The 17,685-nt window shown below is 39.4% G+C and overlaps 1 protein-coding gene across 2 annotated transcripts; it reads left to right on the top strand.

Moving 5' to 3' along the window:
* The first annotated feature begins 427 nt into the window (after positions 1-427).
* On the top strand, positions 428-16,062 carry aldh9a1a.1 (aldehyde dehydrogenase 9 family, member A1a, tandem duplicate 1). 2 transcript variants are annotated; one of them, XM_082188991.1, is made up of 12 exons: positions 428-581; positions 4,947-5,124; positions 6,238-6,383; positions 9,511-9,640; positions 9,725-9,859; positions 10,024-10,220; positions 10,867-11,007; positions 11,876-12,064; positions 13,249-13,336; positions 13,484-13,625; positions 15,058-15,170; positions 15,316-16,062. In XM_082188991.1, the coding sequence occupies exons 2-12, from the start codon at positions 4,974-4,976 to the stop codon at positions 15,408-15,410; spliced, it is 1,527 nt and encodes a 508-aa protein (XP_082045117.1). In that variant the 5' UTR covers positions 428-581; positions 4,947-4,973; the 3' UTR covers positions 15,411-16,062. The 2 variants fall into 2 exon arrangements, with proteins under 2 accessions (XP_082045117.1, XP_082045116.1); XM_082188990.1 differs by having other exon boundaries at positions 438-581; positions 4,956-5,124.
* The last annotated feature ends 1,623 nt before the right edge of the window (positions 16,063-17,685 follow it).

Below are 17,685 nucleotides of genomic sequence, written 5' to 3'. Positions count from 1 at the left end.
GCCTCCAGACTGAACCTGGTTTCTCCCAAAGTTATTTCTGCATTCTGTCACTTGATGGAGTCTGGCTTGCTTAGTTGGGGACACTTAATATTCCAAATTATTATTGATTTGACTGTATTGACACTGTTGTGTGAAAACTGAATCGAGCTCAACTGATAACATTTTTATTTAAATTTTTTTGCAGAACTGCTTTATAGATTAAATGAACTAATTTAATAATTGATGATCTTTACAACGGAACTGAAACAACACTTGAACAGCCAAAATGCAGATAAAATGTGCTGACAATTACATGTGAGAGAGTGCAATTCAATTTGAAGATGCTTATCTGGATGGTTTGCGCAATTTTTGCCCTTTGGAACGTTGGCCAAAATATGTTGAAAGTAACCATAAAAATGTGGTCCAAAGGAGGTGCTCATATTATACCCCACCCCACCATTTATGCAAGCAAACCACGGGGTCGGTTTGAGCAACCATATTTAAAGGCGAAAACAACTGACACACCTTCTTTTCGCCCCACAACCATAGAAGGCGAACGATCTACTTGTCTTTTGTGCAGTAAACAGTTTGATTTCGAAAAGGTAAGCAACTTGATCTCGGAAAGACTTTTTAGTGCGTCGTATGCAGTTCTTTTAAAATACTGTTGTTTTTGTAGAATTAATGCATGAACTAGGCTAGATGCGTTGGTGCTGCATTGTTGTGGAACTGGCAGTGGTGTGGATCAGCCGAGCTAGACGCAATGGGAAAACTAATTTTTCGCCGATTACTTAATATTATGTGTGTGCACATCAAAAGCGAAGGGAATATTACCATCGGGTGACTCGCTTTAATTTACTCGAGGGATGTTTCTTGCACTTGCGCGAAGAGGAGTGTCTTCACCTTCAAGCACATCAACAACAACATTTATTCCTGCCATTTTTCCCTTCATCGACCATGTTGGAGATAACTAACTTATTTGGAGAGCGAGATGATGCACCTGCATTGGTTTTTAAAAGCCTTGTCACATACATGGGTACGTCTACGTCATTACCAAAGCAGCCCGTTAACCCAGGTTGTCAATCCAGCGCTTGAATTCCGTACCACCCCCGGGAGCCGCCATTGGCTAACAAGCCATCACCTGCTGTTGGACTCCCATTCATTTTGGCGTCACTTTGACAGCGAATAACTTTACATCTGAGGCGTTTAAAGACTCCATTTGTCCATTGTTTATTTCTAAAGAAACACGACAATGTATAAAAGGCTCCATTACCTTGTATCTTTCGTTATGGCCCCGTAAAAACAGTTTTTGTAAAAGTAGGCTAACTATTGCGTCATAACCACGCGACTCTCTGGAAATTACCGTATAGACAGGAGGAGAAGCTCGCAGTCAATCGGGGGGACGTGGAGGCATAAAGTCAAGGGAGAAGCCCATAGAGAGTCATAAAGTTGCTCCTGCTTCTAGCTCATGGACGGCTCCTACTCACGCTCTCCGTTTCTGCAAGATTCGGAAGGGAATGATTCAGATTTCACTTGGCACAGCTACTAGAAAACTTACAACTGTCAGACAGGCTGCTCACGTCACATCCACGTCGTCAAGCTCAGTGTGAGTCTGCGCAGTACGCTCAGCCATCAGGAAGTGAGTGCTTCTAATGTGCTTCACTTTTCTCCGTTGAAACCTTTGGGGTCGCTGTGTCCAGTTTATATGCTGTCTATGATAACTACTAGCCTATATCCAGAGCATATTACTCTGAGAACTACGCCCACTGGAGGGGAACGTAATCGGCGACAGCCCATGCAGCTAACAATTTTAGGTTATAAGAACATTTCCATAACGTTCCCATTAAGTTATTAAAACGTTATTTCTGAATGTTCTAGGAACGTTGAAAATGTCCAGTTTTTTAACCGTTGTTATTTATTGGTTATAAGAACGTTATTCAAACGTTGAATTATCTCGTTATAAAACGTATTAACGTTATTGCTTGGTTATGAGAATGTTATTCAAAACCTTATTAGAACATTCAATTATCTTGTAATATAAACGTTATATATATATTAACGTTCTTGCTTGGTTTTAAGAACGTTATTAGAACGTTCAGTTCTCCCGTTATATAAACGTTCTCTTAATGTTTTTCTAAGATTATGAAAAACGTTCTTAAAACATTCCATTCACTTGTTTAAACATTCTCAATGTTTTTGCAAATAATGTAAATAATATATGACAATCATTTTATGAAAGCACCTTATTAAGACAAAAGATCTAAGATAATTAAAATCTAAAAGACCCATGAATCATGTCTATAATATGTGTAATGTAGTCCACTGAAGGCAAGCTGGAGTGAACCAAAGTGTGGTTTATTTCAAGATACAGATACAATTGAAACCGACTTGGGTTGAATTGAAATATGAAATTAACATGAAAATAAACCTGGACTAAACATAGAACAAACTGATTAAACTTCAAAATAATGAAACATGAAACAAAACTAAAACTTCCTCTTTACCTAACCCTAACCTATCAGCAGGCAAAAAAAAAAAACACATTTTAAATGACATTATCCACATCAGCTTACTCCACTTCCGGCGCATCGGACTGGACTGGACTGAACCCTGAGAGGATCTCCGGAGATACTGCAGGGAGAAAAGAAAACAGCGTTGTATTAAAGTGTGGTGAGATTAGTATAAAAGCACTGGGATGCTGTACTTGCTCATGCAGAATTTCTAATTCGATTTTCTGACCATTTACAAACAGTTTAATTTGCTTTGGAATATTGGGAGAAAACATGAGCTCTTGTCCCAAATAAAGCCAGATGCTACTAAATTTATATTGCTTTTCATGCTCAAGGACTTTGTCTTGTTTCTATTTTAATGCACTCTTAAAGTTTGAATTGCATTAATGAGCCGTGCCACACCCCAAAACTGCAATCTCTTGATAACTTTGCTTAAATCAAAAATATTTTAAATGGTCTAAAAAATCTTCCCGTTCTACTGACATTTGTTAAGACATCTGCTTTAAACATTAAAATCCTCATGATAACTTTTGTCAACTTTACATTAAGTAAATCCACTTCAAAAGATAATTACCCCTAGACAGCAATGCCATAGAGATATACAGAGCGACCGCAAAAACAGAAGTTCAAAGACAATATTCTAAAGATGGCTGCACCCTTGTTTCTCTGGCACATAAGGTCACATTGAGTAATAGTGGCCAATTCCCCTGAGGAAGGACCTCCTCTCCCAAGCGAAAGGAACAATTTGGAAAAAACTCCTGTGGCCGGCCAGTCCGTAGGCAAGAAAAACTTGGTTGTTCATTTTCTGAAGGGGTCTACGAGGCTAAACCCGCCCCACACCCTCACAGTTTATACATGGGACCTGTCTACAGTCCTCAGGGCCCTCAAGGGCCATCCCTTCGAGTCACTCCAGCTGGCTGAATTATGGCCCCTTTCGCTAAAGGCCGCTGTCATGCTAGCCTTAGCATCGGTCAACCGAGTGGGTGACTTAGAAACGCTCTCTGTGAGTGCTTCTTGCCTTGAGTTTGGGCCTAACAACTGTAAGGTCATCCTCGAACCATGGCATCGCTATGTGCCGAAGATGCTCTTAACCCCGTTCAGGGCACAGGTAATTACGCTCTCTGCTTCCCCCATCTGACGGCGAGCAGAAGTCTCATCTACTCTGCCCTGTTCGGGCCTTAGGAGTATTTACTGAGCGCTCTGCCCCATTCAGGCAGTCAGAGCAACTCTTTGTGTGCTTTGGCAGCCGCACCAAATGGCATCAGGTCACGAAGCAAAGACTGTCCCACTGGATGGTTTGTGCAGCGGCCGGCTGATCCTCGCCGTCCACATTCGCCCGATTCTATAACCTGGATGTCCCTGCGCTACAAGCATAGGTCCTGTCTGTGTAAGCTAGTCTTTGACCTCTATGTGAGCTCAACCTGCTAGAACCCTCCATGCGACTCCAACATGTAGTCTGAGTCTTTGTTTTTTGGGCTATTATAATGCCTATCCTAACCCTGGTACTCGTGGCCCTTATTCAAGCACCCTTGGCCAGGGCCCCAGAACAATTGTCGGTCTGCCGTTCTAAGCACTGCCCAGCGATTGTACTGGGTTCCCATTGTGTCTAGCAATGCAGTACGAGTGAACCATTTAAAAAAAGGGGAAACGTACTTGGTTACTAATGCAACCTCGGTTCCCTGAGATAACGGGAACAAGTACTGTGTCCCTGGCCATGTTATCAAGCTCCACAACTCGGCATTCGTTGCTTGTCGCTGTAGTCGAATTAACCTTATTCCCTATGCCAGAATGCTGCTTGTATAGAAAGATAGCCCTGCCTATTTCGGCGGCCTTCTCTCCATAGGCTCATGCCGTTTCACTGTGTTACTCTATAATCTTCTAGCCTGGAAATCCAGACCCAAATCCGAAAGATTAAGGGTCTGGCATTGAGTAATGAAACTCGAGGGGCGGTACCAAGCATGCATTTGAAAGTCTCACTGCACGCAATTGGATAAAACTACGACCAATCACTGTCGTGATTGCGCTGTCACTAGCGCTGTCATCATCTGTTTAGCTCGCCTCTGGCCCGCCTATATCAGATACACCGATGTGATTGATGCAGCTCGGCTACAAGGGCATAGTTAATGAGCATCATTACTCAATGCCAGAGTAACTCGCTGAGCAAATTCAAATTGTGCTCTCGCGAGAACTCTGGATTTCCAGAATAATAATCTTCAGTAATCTGAGAAGGAGTTTTCCCATTCTATCTAGCGTCGCACTACTCATTCCCATTATCTCAGGGAACCGAGGTTACGTTAGTAACAGAGTACGTTATTATTTGAAGTCTGTGCATGCATAAAACTTTAACTTTGCACAAATTCCTGTAGTACACGTTGCCAATTAATATTAAAACTACTGCAGCCAATGATTCATGATTGATTGGAAACAAAATATACTACTAACAAGTATTGACATTGATAGAGTATTTAGGTTCCCGTCCAGACCAGAATGGCTCAGCAAATGCTACTGTCGCTGCCCGAGTTTCAGAAAGTTTCCACGGGTACTTTGGTGGTGAAGGAGCCGCTGAATTTCTGGGGAGGAGTGAGAGTGAAGCCGAAGGACACAAAGAATTCGGAACCAGTATACGAACCTGCAACTGGTATGATTTATTAACCATATTAAATTACTTTTAGGTTATGTATGTATATATAATTTTTTATTTTATTTTTTTTATTTTTTTTTATCCTACTATGGAGCGGGTTGCCCCCTCATGTGCATTTCCATTTGACATCATATGATCAGCATGTCATGCAATTGACCAACTATATAATGCATTAAACATGATGTGGCTAGGACTTAGCTACTAAAACAATGAACATAATATCATATTATAGACACTGGAGCCCAAGTTAACAGCATAGATGAAAAGACAAAACAAAAAATAAACAAATAGCCTTAGTGTGAAGCAGGAGCAGTTGGTAAACAAACTTCATGTATCCAGGGCAGGCCAATTGATGTCAGTATAACATAAAAAAAAGAATAATAATAAAAAAAGCAGAAGAGTAGTATATACTACCAAATCATAATTGTGTCTGGGAATCCACAGATTGTTGTGCTGCATATGCATCCTGTAACTGTGTACTGCAGGTCAATAATCTTGTCGGTTAATTTCTTCATACACACTCCGCATTTAATTTAATTTAATACTGTACAATCTCAACAATTCATCCTTCCATATTGGAGGGAAAAGAAATAGCAGTAGCATGTTTATCTGCCAGTCCTGGGTCATTTAATAGCAATTTATATTGCTATTGTGAACTTTTATAAAGATGTGAACAGCACGTTGTTGCAGGTGAAATAGTAACTAGATAACATGAAATAATTATTTTTCATCAGGTTTAGATACTGATTATTAATCACTTCACCCCATTTACCCAAATCTCTAATTAAACGTTGGTCTCACACAGATCTGTCATGTTTTTAGTTCTTTTTATTTGTGTTTGTAGTTCTAAACGGAGCCTTTAATCACAATGCCATAGTTTTACAGGCTGTGCATGGAGTTATTGATTTACTATAACTATCCTGCTCACATCTAAATAGACAATTATAGAAACATTACTTTGAAACTAGTATGTTAAGTCTAAATATAAAAATCCTGAACACCTTTCATTTAATGTAACAAAGTATGTGCTCACAAACAGCCTTACTTTATCATGTTCAATGCTTGTACTTTGGACAAGTTCACATGTTCAACCCTCTGTTCTGTTCCCAGGTCGTGTGCTGTGTGATATGATTCCCTGTGGAGAGGAGGAGGTAGATCAGGCCATAAAAAGTGCTCAGTCTGCATACCTAAAATGGAGTAAATTATCAGGAATGGAGAGGGCCCGGATCATGCTGGAGGCTGCCAGAATTATTAGGGTAAACACATATAATGTATAATGCTGCTTCTAAAGATGTTCTCATGAACAGTGTAGTAGTCAATTGAGTGCAACAGTCGGATTCTGTAAGTATAAATCTGATTCATTTTCTCCATAGGGGAAATCATTTTTAATGATAGATTATACACCTTTCAGACAGACCTCAGAGGGTGTTTATTGAGGGTATATGCTTTTGTTGAGAGGGTACATGTTTTTGTATATTGCTTTTGAAGTCATCTGCCTGCATTATTTAGGGGCCAAGCACTGAAAGTGCGTAGGCACCTCTTGAAATTGTTAGCGTTCTTCTTCTTCTTCTTCCGTATGAAAGTCTATGGCAGCCCATAGAACAGCTTGCGGGAAAGTTATGAAATTTGGCACACTGATAGAGGACAGTCTGAACAGTCACCATAGCAAATTTGTAATCTCTAACTCAATCCCTCTAGCGCCACCAACTGTCCAAAGTTTCACTCATGTTTATGCTAATAACTTTTGAACCATAAAGGCTCAAAAGACAAAAATCTTGTTTCCTCTGATTCCTTGGCTCAAGACGATTCGTTTGCACCTATGACGTCATTTTCTGTCATGGAAATCTTTGAATTCTCTGAAAAACCTACTTTTTCGAACTCCTCCTAGACGGTTGCTCCGATTTTCATGAAAATTGAACCAGATCATCTTCAGACCATGGCGACAAAAAGTTATGGAATTCAAGTGGAATTCAACCGCGCAAACAAATTTTACGTAGTGCTTGCGAAAACAGATGTAAGGCTGTATCTCCGCAACGCTTTATCGTATTCAGACCAAACTTGGTACATGTCATCACAAGCATGACCTAAGGCTACATGCTGCGTTTCGGCGCAACGCCACCTACTGGTCCGGAGATACGAAAAATGGCTAATTTTGCCTGTAACTTCTGAATGGTTTGTCCAAAAATCATAAAGGTGGTCTCGATAGATTCAGAGTCATCTGATATCCATATGGACTATTTTAGGCGTCAGCCATTTTGAATTTTGTACCAAAATCCTGTATTTTATGAACGCACGAACGTATCGTTATGAAACTTGGTATGGGTCATCAGTACGATGCCCTGAAGGAGCCTGAGAAGTTTCGAACCAGCGCCACCTAGTGGTAAAATTAAATTTTCAAATGCTTATAACTCTGGGTGTGGTTGACTTATTTTTACGGGATCTCCTTAGATTCCAGCGTTGTGATTTAGCGCTTAAAAAAACATTTGCTAATATCTTCGAAACCGTTAGACCGTTCAAGACAAAACCACCGCAGGAAGTTTGGAAACATAGGTCGTTGGCCAGACACTAATGCCCAAATGTCAACATTTTTATAGTAAGGGCGTTTTTCCACTGGGTTCGTTTGCTGCGGTCCGAACCCGAGTGCGCTAGTTCCCGGCGCCCCCCGCAGCGTTGGTCTGGTTTCACACTCAATTAGTTGTATCGAACCCAGGTGCGTTTGCAGTGATCTTACGTCATCGCAAACGCACACGGAAAACGCATGGAGAATACAACTCGACTGAGCATTTTTTGGTGCTATTATGCACAACATAGTGAGAGACAACTACGTTTAATGTTCATTACATGGTGTAATTCAGCACATATCCAGGGGACACCGTGTTTCTGCTGCTCGCAGAAGATTTTTCACTGATGCGACAGTGATACGCATGCGCGGGATACTATACTTCCTGAACAAGCACGCACCCGAGTCCGTGTTGCTTGCACATTAACGCGAACCGCGCCACGGTTCGGGAGCAACCGAGCTCAGACCACCTCCTCCAGGTAGTCTCGGGTTCGGTACTCTAGTGCGCACCCGGGTCCGATGACAGCGTTCACATTAGCGATTTTTCATGCGAGCCGTGCCCCGGTCCGCACTAAACTGCCAGTGTGAAAGCGCCCTAAGTGGCAAAAAAATCCAATCAATGTCTTCCATGGGTCATTTTTTATGCTCTCATACATCTAAATGTCTATAACTCTAAAACAAAATTAGATATTTTCACCAAATTTGACACACACATGTATGGGCTCACTCTGAGAACACATAAAAAAAAATGGTGGAACTGCATCACTTGGTAGTGCTATAATAGAATAAAACAAGGACATTGCCATTAATTACAATATCATGATATTAAATGCTACACTTTACGAATGCATTGTGGCTCTTCAGCTATCAGGTTAACCATAAGCTACATAAGCATTAAGATAGCTTAACATCCTAATCTGGTTAACATGCTTTTGTGTGCGAATTTTTACACTGAAGCCTCTCCTCGGCAGTTTGGTAAGTCAGCATCAACTGAGTGGTGCAAGCTGCTAAACCACGTGCCATGAGCCCCGAACCATTCAGGTCATGGGTTTGAATCCTGTGTTGCACATGCCCAGACAGCAATAGATACTGTGGCCAGAAGCGATGCTTCAGTTCCAGACATGGTTTCTATCTGAGAAGGAACTCCATAAATAAGACATGTGGTGCATATAATAATTATTCATTTTGAGTTGATTCTCACTTGAATTATGGCACATCAGTATCTTGGTGAATGCACGTCTTCGCAGTGGCACAACGAGATAAATTACCGGCTTCTCATCCAGATATAGTGGGTTTGAGTCCTGCGTGGGACGATTGTGTTCATTCTCATCTGAACTTCTGTTCATTTTGAGTTCATTTTCACCTGTACTTCTGAACCAGTTGTTTTTTCATGCATGTTCAATTTCTGCTGATTTTGCTCTTCCTGCTCTGCACTGCAGTTGCAGCTGCTTCAGGGGCTTGGCCCCGTATCGCTGCTTGCAGCTATATTTCAACTTATTTTTGAAATAATCACATTCAACAGCGGAATTTCTAGTGTAGAGCTACATGATTCTGCTAAGAAAACTCCACCAATCGGAGTATCGCAACATGTAAATCACACCTAAAGAACTGTGCCCACCCAATCCTATGAAGAACTACAATTGATGTAAACAAGTCAGTCTCTCTACACTCTCAAACTACTTAAACATTTATATAAATAATATGCATATTTTGCAATAAACCCAAAATATATTGTTTCTAGTTTTATATTCCTCCATGTTTAATTTGATTCTCATTCACAATGCTTCATAGAATTGTTTCTGAACTTCTGTTCTCACATGCAGGAGCGCAGAGATGAAATTGCGAGAGTAGAAGTGGCCAACAATGGCAAATCTATCACTGAGGCTCAGGTGGATATTGACGTTGCTTGGCAGTGTATTGAGTACTATGCTGGCATTGCCCCCACACTGTCAGGTAGGTTTGGATACTGGTTGATAAACATGAAAAGGTGACTAATATTCTCAAAATCTAAATGGAAATGTTCTTTTCTAAACTCAGGCCAGCACATACAGCTTCCAGGAGGATCTTTTGCCTACACCAGAAGGGAGCCACTGGGAGTGTGTGTCGGCATTGGAGCTTGGAACTACCCATTCCAGATAGCTGCCTGGAAGTCAGCCCCAGCTATGGCCTGCGGTATGAGAATATTGCTTTACATATCTGTAATTTGTGTCAGGATATTTTTACATGCAGTCCCCATGATTGTGTTTACTTAATGAAGTGGTCCTCTATCATTTCCTTGCTCCCCCCATGTCTGTTTCTGTCTCATATGCAAACATATGATTATCTTCCCCTCTTAGGCAATGCCATGGTGTTTAAACCATCTCCCATGACCCCAATCACAGCAGTCATGTTGGCAGAGATCTATAAAGAGGCAGGTGTCCCAGATGGACTCTTTAACGTGGTACAAGGAGGAGCCGAGACTGGAGGGCTGCTGTGTCACCATCCCATGGTGGCTAAAGTGTCCTTCACAGGCAGTGTTCCCACCGGAAAGAAGGTATAGCATGTAAACAAAACAAACCAGGAGAAAATCAGTAACATCAGTGCTAGGAGTTAGCGATCATTATAAACATTTTGGTTTCCCTTTGAAGTCTTACATCCTCACTCTTCTAGTCTTCTCTCTTTCCAGTAGTTCTGCTAAAATTATGACAAAGCTGCTTTTTTTTACATTTAGCTAATTAACATTTAGCAAGCAAGCAAGCAAACTTTATTTATAAAGCCCTTTACAACGACCGAAGTAGCCCAAAGTGCTGTACAAAACAAACCATAACACAACACAGCTAATGCACTATAAAATACATAGTGAAGTAAGTTAAAATTAAAACATATAAAACAAACAATAACATACAAAATGTCAACTCCCGGTGTTAAAGGCCAAGGAAAATAGATGAGTTTTTAAAAGAGATTTAAAATGAGTAAGTGAAGTGGCCTGTTTTACCGGCTGAGGCAGGTCATTCCACAATTTTGGAGCTGCCACAGCAAAGGCAGAATTTAATTCATTTTATATATATATAATTAATTAATCACAATTTTGTGATTCCAGAAGTTATGTTCTGTATTCCAGAACTATATGTTCTTCAATAAAAACAATAGACATTGACATTTAAAATGTATTTCTGATGTGGTGTGCCCTTCTTATAAAGGTTATGGAAATGGCAGCCAAAGGTGTGAAGCAGGTGACTCTGGAGCTTGGAGGAAAGTCACCACTGATCATCTTTAAAGACTGTGAGCTGGAAAATGCAATCAAAGGGGCCCTCATGGCTAACTTCCTCACCCAGGGAGAGGTGTGTAAAAAACAATAACATAATTTCTGTCAACCACACACTTTTTATTATAAACACAGACATTTGGACATTTGTTTTTTGCACTTTTAAAGGGTGTCTGTTTTTGTTGTCACTAGCTATGTTTCCATCTACCTATTTTTATGCACATTTTGGGATGTCAAAAAAAACAAAAAACGCTGGATGGAAATGCTACCATGCAACTAATTCACATGACTTTGCCTTAACAGAGGATATGATTGGATAACTGGACTAACCAGTGGCCCAAATTCATTGCACAGCATCTCAGATTATGGTTTGGTCGTTCTGAAATGCCTGAGCCAAAGTCTGTCTTCAATTTGGTTAAATTCCCTCCCAGAATTGTGTTTCCAAACACCAGGCATCCGAACACAGCATTTATCTGATATGCTGCATCATCTGCGCACGCTCTGAGGCACATGTCAATTATGATGTAGCATAAAAGAGCCACAGTGGCTTCCCCCATTGAATAAACTTACATATATTTTGCGCCAATTTCTCAGGAAGTAACAATTTTGTTCTCTTGACTTGAACACATGGGATGGAAACAGTGCTTTATTTGCAAACGTTTTATGCAATATTCCTTTGGATGGAAACATAGCTAATGAAAGTGAGTGCATTGCACATCACTGGCTTCCCCAGATGCTTTTATGTGACCCAGATGGGACTCAAACCCAAAAGCATCAGTTTTCACTAATGTGTTGCTGGACTAGTGTAGTACTGCATGTAAATTTGAACACATTTCTTCAAGACAGCTTCTTTATAAATAAACCAAACCTGCAAAAAACATTATTAGAACAGAACAGACGGGCCGCTCTCTTTAAAGACTGTAAATGTGTTGAATTTTTCCCAGGTGTGCTGCAATGGAACACGGGTGTTTGTACAGAGGGAGATCATGCCACAGTTCTTGGAGGAAGTGGTGAAGAGGACCAAGGCTATTTCTGTTGGAGATCCCATGTGTGACGGGACACGCATGGGGGCTTTGATCAGTAAACCCCACATGGAAAAAGTGCTGGGCTTCATCAAACAAGCTAAAGAACAGGTACTGTAGTACAGCTACTTGTGAGCATGAAATGAAATCTCACTTAAGGTAACTTTATCATAAAACATAAAACATGTAAAACAACTTGTGTAATTTTAACTGCTGTATTTTTCTTTTTGTTTGGATTTTATTTTTTATTGTGTTTATGTACGTTTTTTTACCATGAAAATAGCCTTAGATGCTGACATGGCATAAAAATCTATACTACTACTACTCAGCATGAAATGAAAAGTCGTCCCATCCAAATTGTTAAAGGTGACATATTATGCCTCTTTTCACAAGATATAATATAAATCTATGGTGTCCCCAAAATGTGTCTGTGAAATTTCAGCTCAAAATACCCCCCAGATAATTTATTATAGATTGTCAAATTTGCCCCTTTTTGGGCGTGAGCAAAAACGCACTGTTTTTGTGTGTATCCCTTTAAATGCAAATGAGCTCCCCGCCCCTGTTCAGAAGATGGCCGATCCTTTACACGAGCTTCGGATTCAATAACAAAACACACGAATAATCTCACTCATCCAAAATCTCAGAAATAACCTGTAGCGGAGTGCAGCCTTACAGAGAGACTCAGGAAGAGGTTGCAACTTTTAGATGCACCTGGACGTTTCTGAATGGTTAATAGATACATTTATGTAGTTGTGGAGTTACATTGATTCATCTGTTTCTGGGGGATTTCTGTTGAAAATAAAGTGAATCCACTGCTCTCTTGTCTCATCTGAGGCTGGGACTCTAAATAGTGCAACCAACGACAGAACAGTTTACATGCTTTGCTCAAACTTTTGCCATTGCATTTGAACTGGTTACACTGTTGTGGCTTGCAAAAACCAAATGGTGGCACCGTGGGTGGAAACGTGCAGATTAAGGGGCGGTAATATTATCTAATAGTAGGTAACAGTAAATAAATCTTAGGTGTGAACAACTCACTTGTAACGTTTTTTTTTTTTTTTTACCTCATACTGTTTAATCAAAATGTCAACTTGATCTTCAGGTAAACACAACAGACTTTTCTTTGATGATATATGACTTCTCCAATCATTTAGTCTGCTTAAACCCCGGCCCTCCATAATTGACTTTTTAACACAATGGCCACATCACAAACACGACACTCATGCTTATTTAAACTTTTCACTGTTTAAAATATTATTCATATAGTTGTGAAAACTTGATCATTTTTGTTTTAGGGTGCAAAGGTTTTATGTGGAGGAGAACGATTTGTTCCCAGTGATTCCAAACTGAAAGACGGATACTTTGTGTCCCCATGTGTGTTGGGTGAGAAAGCCGTATTATTATCATCACCTTGATATTACATTTTCTTAAACAAATGTTTTAACTTTTTATCTCACAATCAGCTTGAATCTGATCTCCTTTTTCTTTACCTGTACTTATACTTATACTTTTGCTATGCTACACACACAGATAACTGCAGGGATGATATGACCTGTGTAAAGGAGGAGATCTTTGGCCCTGTGATGTCTGTTCTGCCTTTTGACACAGAGGAGGAGGTTCTTCAAAGAGCCAACGACACAACCTTTGGCCTGGCGTCTGGAGTCTTCACTAGGTGACTCCATACAGAATATATATTGTTTAAAAATTTGGGTCTCCCAAAGTTAACACACGTCATTTAAATACAAATGTTTAACTAAACGTCACATTGGAATTGATCGGAGACACACACACACACACACACACACACACACACACACACACACACACACACACGTATTATCTTGGTAAGGACTTTACTAAGATAATAATATTTTCTGTCCCCAACCCTACTTTGAAATGGCCCGTTTACACCAAGAACAATAACTATAATGATAACTAACTATACAGTTTTAATAATCATTCTAATTCTGAGAACAAGGAAGTCCACACCACTATAATAACAACCCACAGGAACAATATAATTTGAATCACTTCCAGATTTTTTTTCCAGTTGATAAAACTATAAAAAAGAGAGCCAATCAAAATCTAACTTTAAAGAGCTTGAGCATTTAAAGTGGCAGACAACATAACTGCAGTAATAAACGTTATTGTCCATTGGTGTGGACGATATATATTTATTGTTATCTTTATAGTTATTCTTTCATTTCATTTCATTTACTTTATTTATAAAGCACAATTAAAACAACGTGATGTTGACCAATGTGCTGTACAGTCACACAATAAAATTTCATAATAAAATGTTTCTTTTTTCAGACAGAACAATGACTAACAAACATCTGAAAAGAGCCTCTTACTAGTTAACCTACTGAACCAAACGCTAATTCTAGCAAATACAGTTTCAGATTTCGTTTAAAATAACCTAAGGAAGGAGCCAGTCTGAGATGTAGAGGCAGGTTATTCCAGCGCTTTGGAGCTGCCACAGAAAATGCCCGATCACCACTCAATTTTAATCTCGTCCTTGGAATGTCTAAGATCATCTGATTTGCTGATCTGAGAGACCTAAGAGGTTTATGTATATGAAGAAGATGCGCAAGGTATGATGGAGCCAAATTATGCAAGGCTTTGTACACAAATATCAGTAATTTATAATCAATTCTGAACTCCACCGGCAACCATTTAAGTGAGGCTAAAATCGGTGTTACATGCTGCTTTTTACGAGTCCCTGTTAAAAGTCTAGCAGACGCATTTATAACCAATTGAAGACGGTTCAGAAGTGCTTGGCTGACACCAACATATAGCGAGTTACAATAATCTAGTCTTACAGAAATAAAAGCATGGGTCTTTGAATGGGCCTTAAACCTAGTTTTGAATCAGGAGATCTTTTTTATGGTTTATTTATTATGTTTATTTTCAATGTTGTTTTGTGGGAAGTGCTATGATTTAGTTGTCTTTTAACTGAATCTGTTATCTACAACAAATTTTTTTATATAATACATTTCGGTGAATTTTAACAACTTTTTTCATATTTAGTTTTTATTAATTGGACTAAATGAATTCAGTAAACAAAATAATAGATTTAACATTCTCCTGTGCTTTGTTTTTAGGGATATAGCTCGTGCCCACAGAGTTGCTGAAAACATTCAGGCAGGAACGTGCTATATCAACAACTACAATGTTGGCCCTGTAGAAGTTCCTTTTGGAGGCTACAAGATGTCAGGTACTCTAAGCTTATCGTTTCACGAAACGATTATCAGGAAAAACTTAAACCTAAATCTGTTCGGCCAAGTGTTTCAGTACATATAAGTATACTTCGTAAATGCTAGAGAGATCTAACATGTTATTACTTTCCCCTTTTCTTTTAGGGTTTGGAAGGGAGAATGGGCAAGTGACGATTGAGTACTACTCTCAGCTCAAGACTGTTGTGGTGGAAATGGGAGATGTGGAAAACTTCTTTTAGGCTACCCCACCAGCATTCCTGACAGCCATGTGATTTCCAAGTTTTCAGATCTAGTTTGCATCTTAAAAATACAATTTACAACTTGCACTCAGTTACCTGAAGTAGCCAAGATCTACGCTGTTGTTGCTTTGACAGTCCATATGTCTGTCTCCAAATTCCATTATGCCTTAAATTGTGTTGGTATGATATTACCAACATGTGAGAACACTACAACAGGCTTAACTGTTAACTTTTTCAGTACTGTGAAACATGTTTGACAAATAGTGCCATGTATATATTTTTAATGTGCATAGCTCACTAATTCAATCAAAAGCAAGTGCCTGATGTTTTGTATGACAGTCATGTATGGTCAGGGGTGTATTCCAGAAAAGGTTATGTTACCGTCAAACATAACCTAAACTCAAGGTTGATTAAACCAAACCTAACCATGAACATACTCATAAACTTGCTCCTGGATGCATTATTGGAACCAGCATACCTCGAGCAAGTAAGGTTTGGTTTACTCAACTGAGTGTTCAGGGTATGCTACACTTGTTTGTTTACCATTCCTTTGTTCCTAACTCTCAATGCCATGAAGAATTTGTGTTAGACTAGTGGATGACAAGTTGGTAGCATTTCAAATAAAAGTACCTTGGATTTCAAGAGTAAAGAAGTGGTACTCTTTTCCTTCACTTTTATGTAACCTGTGTCTGTGGCGTCACAGTTTCCACAAGTTTGTGGGGCTATTGTGAATGAAACATAAACACCTTAACTTTGTAATAACATCAGAAAGTGTGTTCTACAATTTAATTCAATTCTATTTATTCCTCAGTTAAATAAAGATAAGATTAAAACAATGCCACTGGAGTCAGTGTGCATTCTACTAGATTGCTGAAACATGGATGCAAAATGTGTGTCTTAAAAGAAAAATTGTCAGAAATTGTCTCTTAGGTTATGAACAAGGTATGCACAAACAAAACTATGAAAAAAAGAATTAAAAAGGTGGGGGTCTAGCTGCTCTTTTTAAAGATATTTATCAATGTAAGCAAATATCATTTGGGAATTACAAGTCTTTTGAATATCTGGGTATTGTGTTAAAAGGTGCTCTACGCATTTTACTTATCATTATTTACAGGCCTCCAAAATACTCTCCAGCCTTTGCTGAGGACTTTACAGAACTGTTATCAACAATTACCTCAGACTTTGACTGTTTTGCATTGCTGGAGATTTTAACATTCACATAGATAATGCAGAAAACAATATGGCAAAAGAAATCAAAACTGTTTTAAAAACTTTTGATCTGACTCAGCATGTACATGGACCCACACACAATCGCGGACACACTCTAGATTTACTTATCAGTAAGGGTTTAAACATTTCATCGATTGTTATTAAGGATGTAGCACTGTCTGATCATTTCTGTATTTTCTTTGATATATTGATCTCTCCTGCCACTGAAGCTAGATCTGTGTCTGTCAAGAAGAGATGCTTAAATGAGAACACTAGTGTACTGTTTATGAAGGCTATATCTTTAACACCAAGCATATCTGCTGACTCTTGATTTTCTCCTTGATTCTTTTAACTCAAAATTTAAAAGTGTAATTGATGATATTGCTCCTGTGAAAGTCAGGAAGAAGAGTGGCAGACAAAAAGCACCTTGGAGAAACTCAACAGCATTGCAAAATATGAAAAGACAATGCAGAAAAGCAAAGCGCATGTGGCGGAAGACAAAACTTGTAGTCCATTATAACATCTACAAAGACAGCCTTCATGCTTTCAATATGGAACTAGGCAAAGCTAGACGGACTTTCTTCTCAAATATTATAAACAGCAATTTAAACAACACACGCACTCTTTTTGCTACTGTAGAGAGACTGACAAACCCCCCAAGCCAGATTCCCAGTGAAATGCTCTCAGACAGCAAGTGCAGTGAGTTTGCTTCTTTCTTCTCTGAGAAAATCAATAATATCAGAAAGGTGATCAGCACATCCTTGAGTTGTGCTGGGGTCAGACAGATCAGGCCACATGAGAAAGTAGTTACTATGTCTGATTTCAAAGAAATTGATGGCAAAATTTTGGAAGAAACCGTACAGCACCTTAAAACATCAACATGCGCTCTTGACACACTTCCCACATCTTTTTTCAAAAGTGTTTTAAACAGTTTAGAAGCAGATCTTCTAGAAGTGGTAAATGCCTCACTTCTCTCTGGGAGTTTTCCAAACTGCCTGAAAACTGCAGTTGTCAAGCCCCTCCCGGATAAGACCATATTGAGCAACTATAGACCGATCTCAAATCT

This window comes from Leuciscus leuciscus, assembly GCF_965113295.1.
Source record: "Leuciscus leuciscus genome assembly, chromosome: 13".
NCBI lineage: Eukaryota > Metazoa > Chordata > Actinopteri > Cypriniformes > Leuciscidae > Leuciscus > Leuciscus leuciscus.
This window is presented reverse-complemented; position numbering and strand designations above follow the sequence as displayed.

What these genes read in the sequence shown, in the direction of transcription:
- aldh9a1a.1 (XM_082188991.1), top strand. Translation starts at nt 4,974, where the DNA reads ATGGCTCAGCAAATGCTACTGTCGCTGCCCGAGTTTCAGAAAGTTTCC. An exon ending in AGTATACGAACCTGCAACTG is followed by an intron (nt 5,125 to 6,237) that starts GTATGATTTATT and finishes TTCTGTTCCCAG; the next exon opens with GTCGTGTGCTGTGTGATATG. An exon ending in TCAAACAAGCTAAAGAACAG is followed by an intron (nt 12,065 to 13,248) that starts GTACTGTAGTAC and finishes TTTTTGTTTTAG; the next exon opens with GGTGCAAAGGTTTTATGTGG.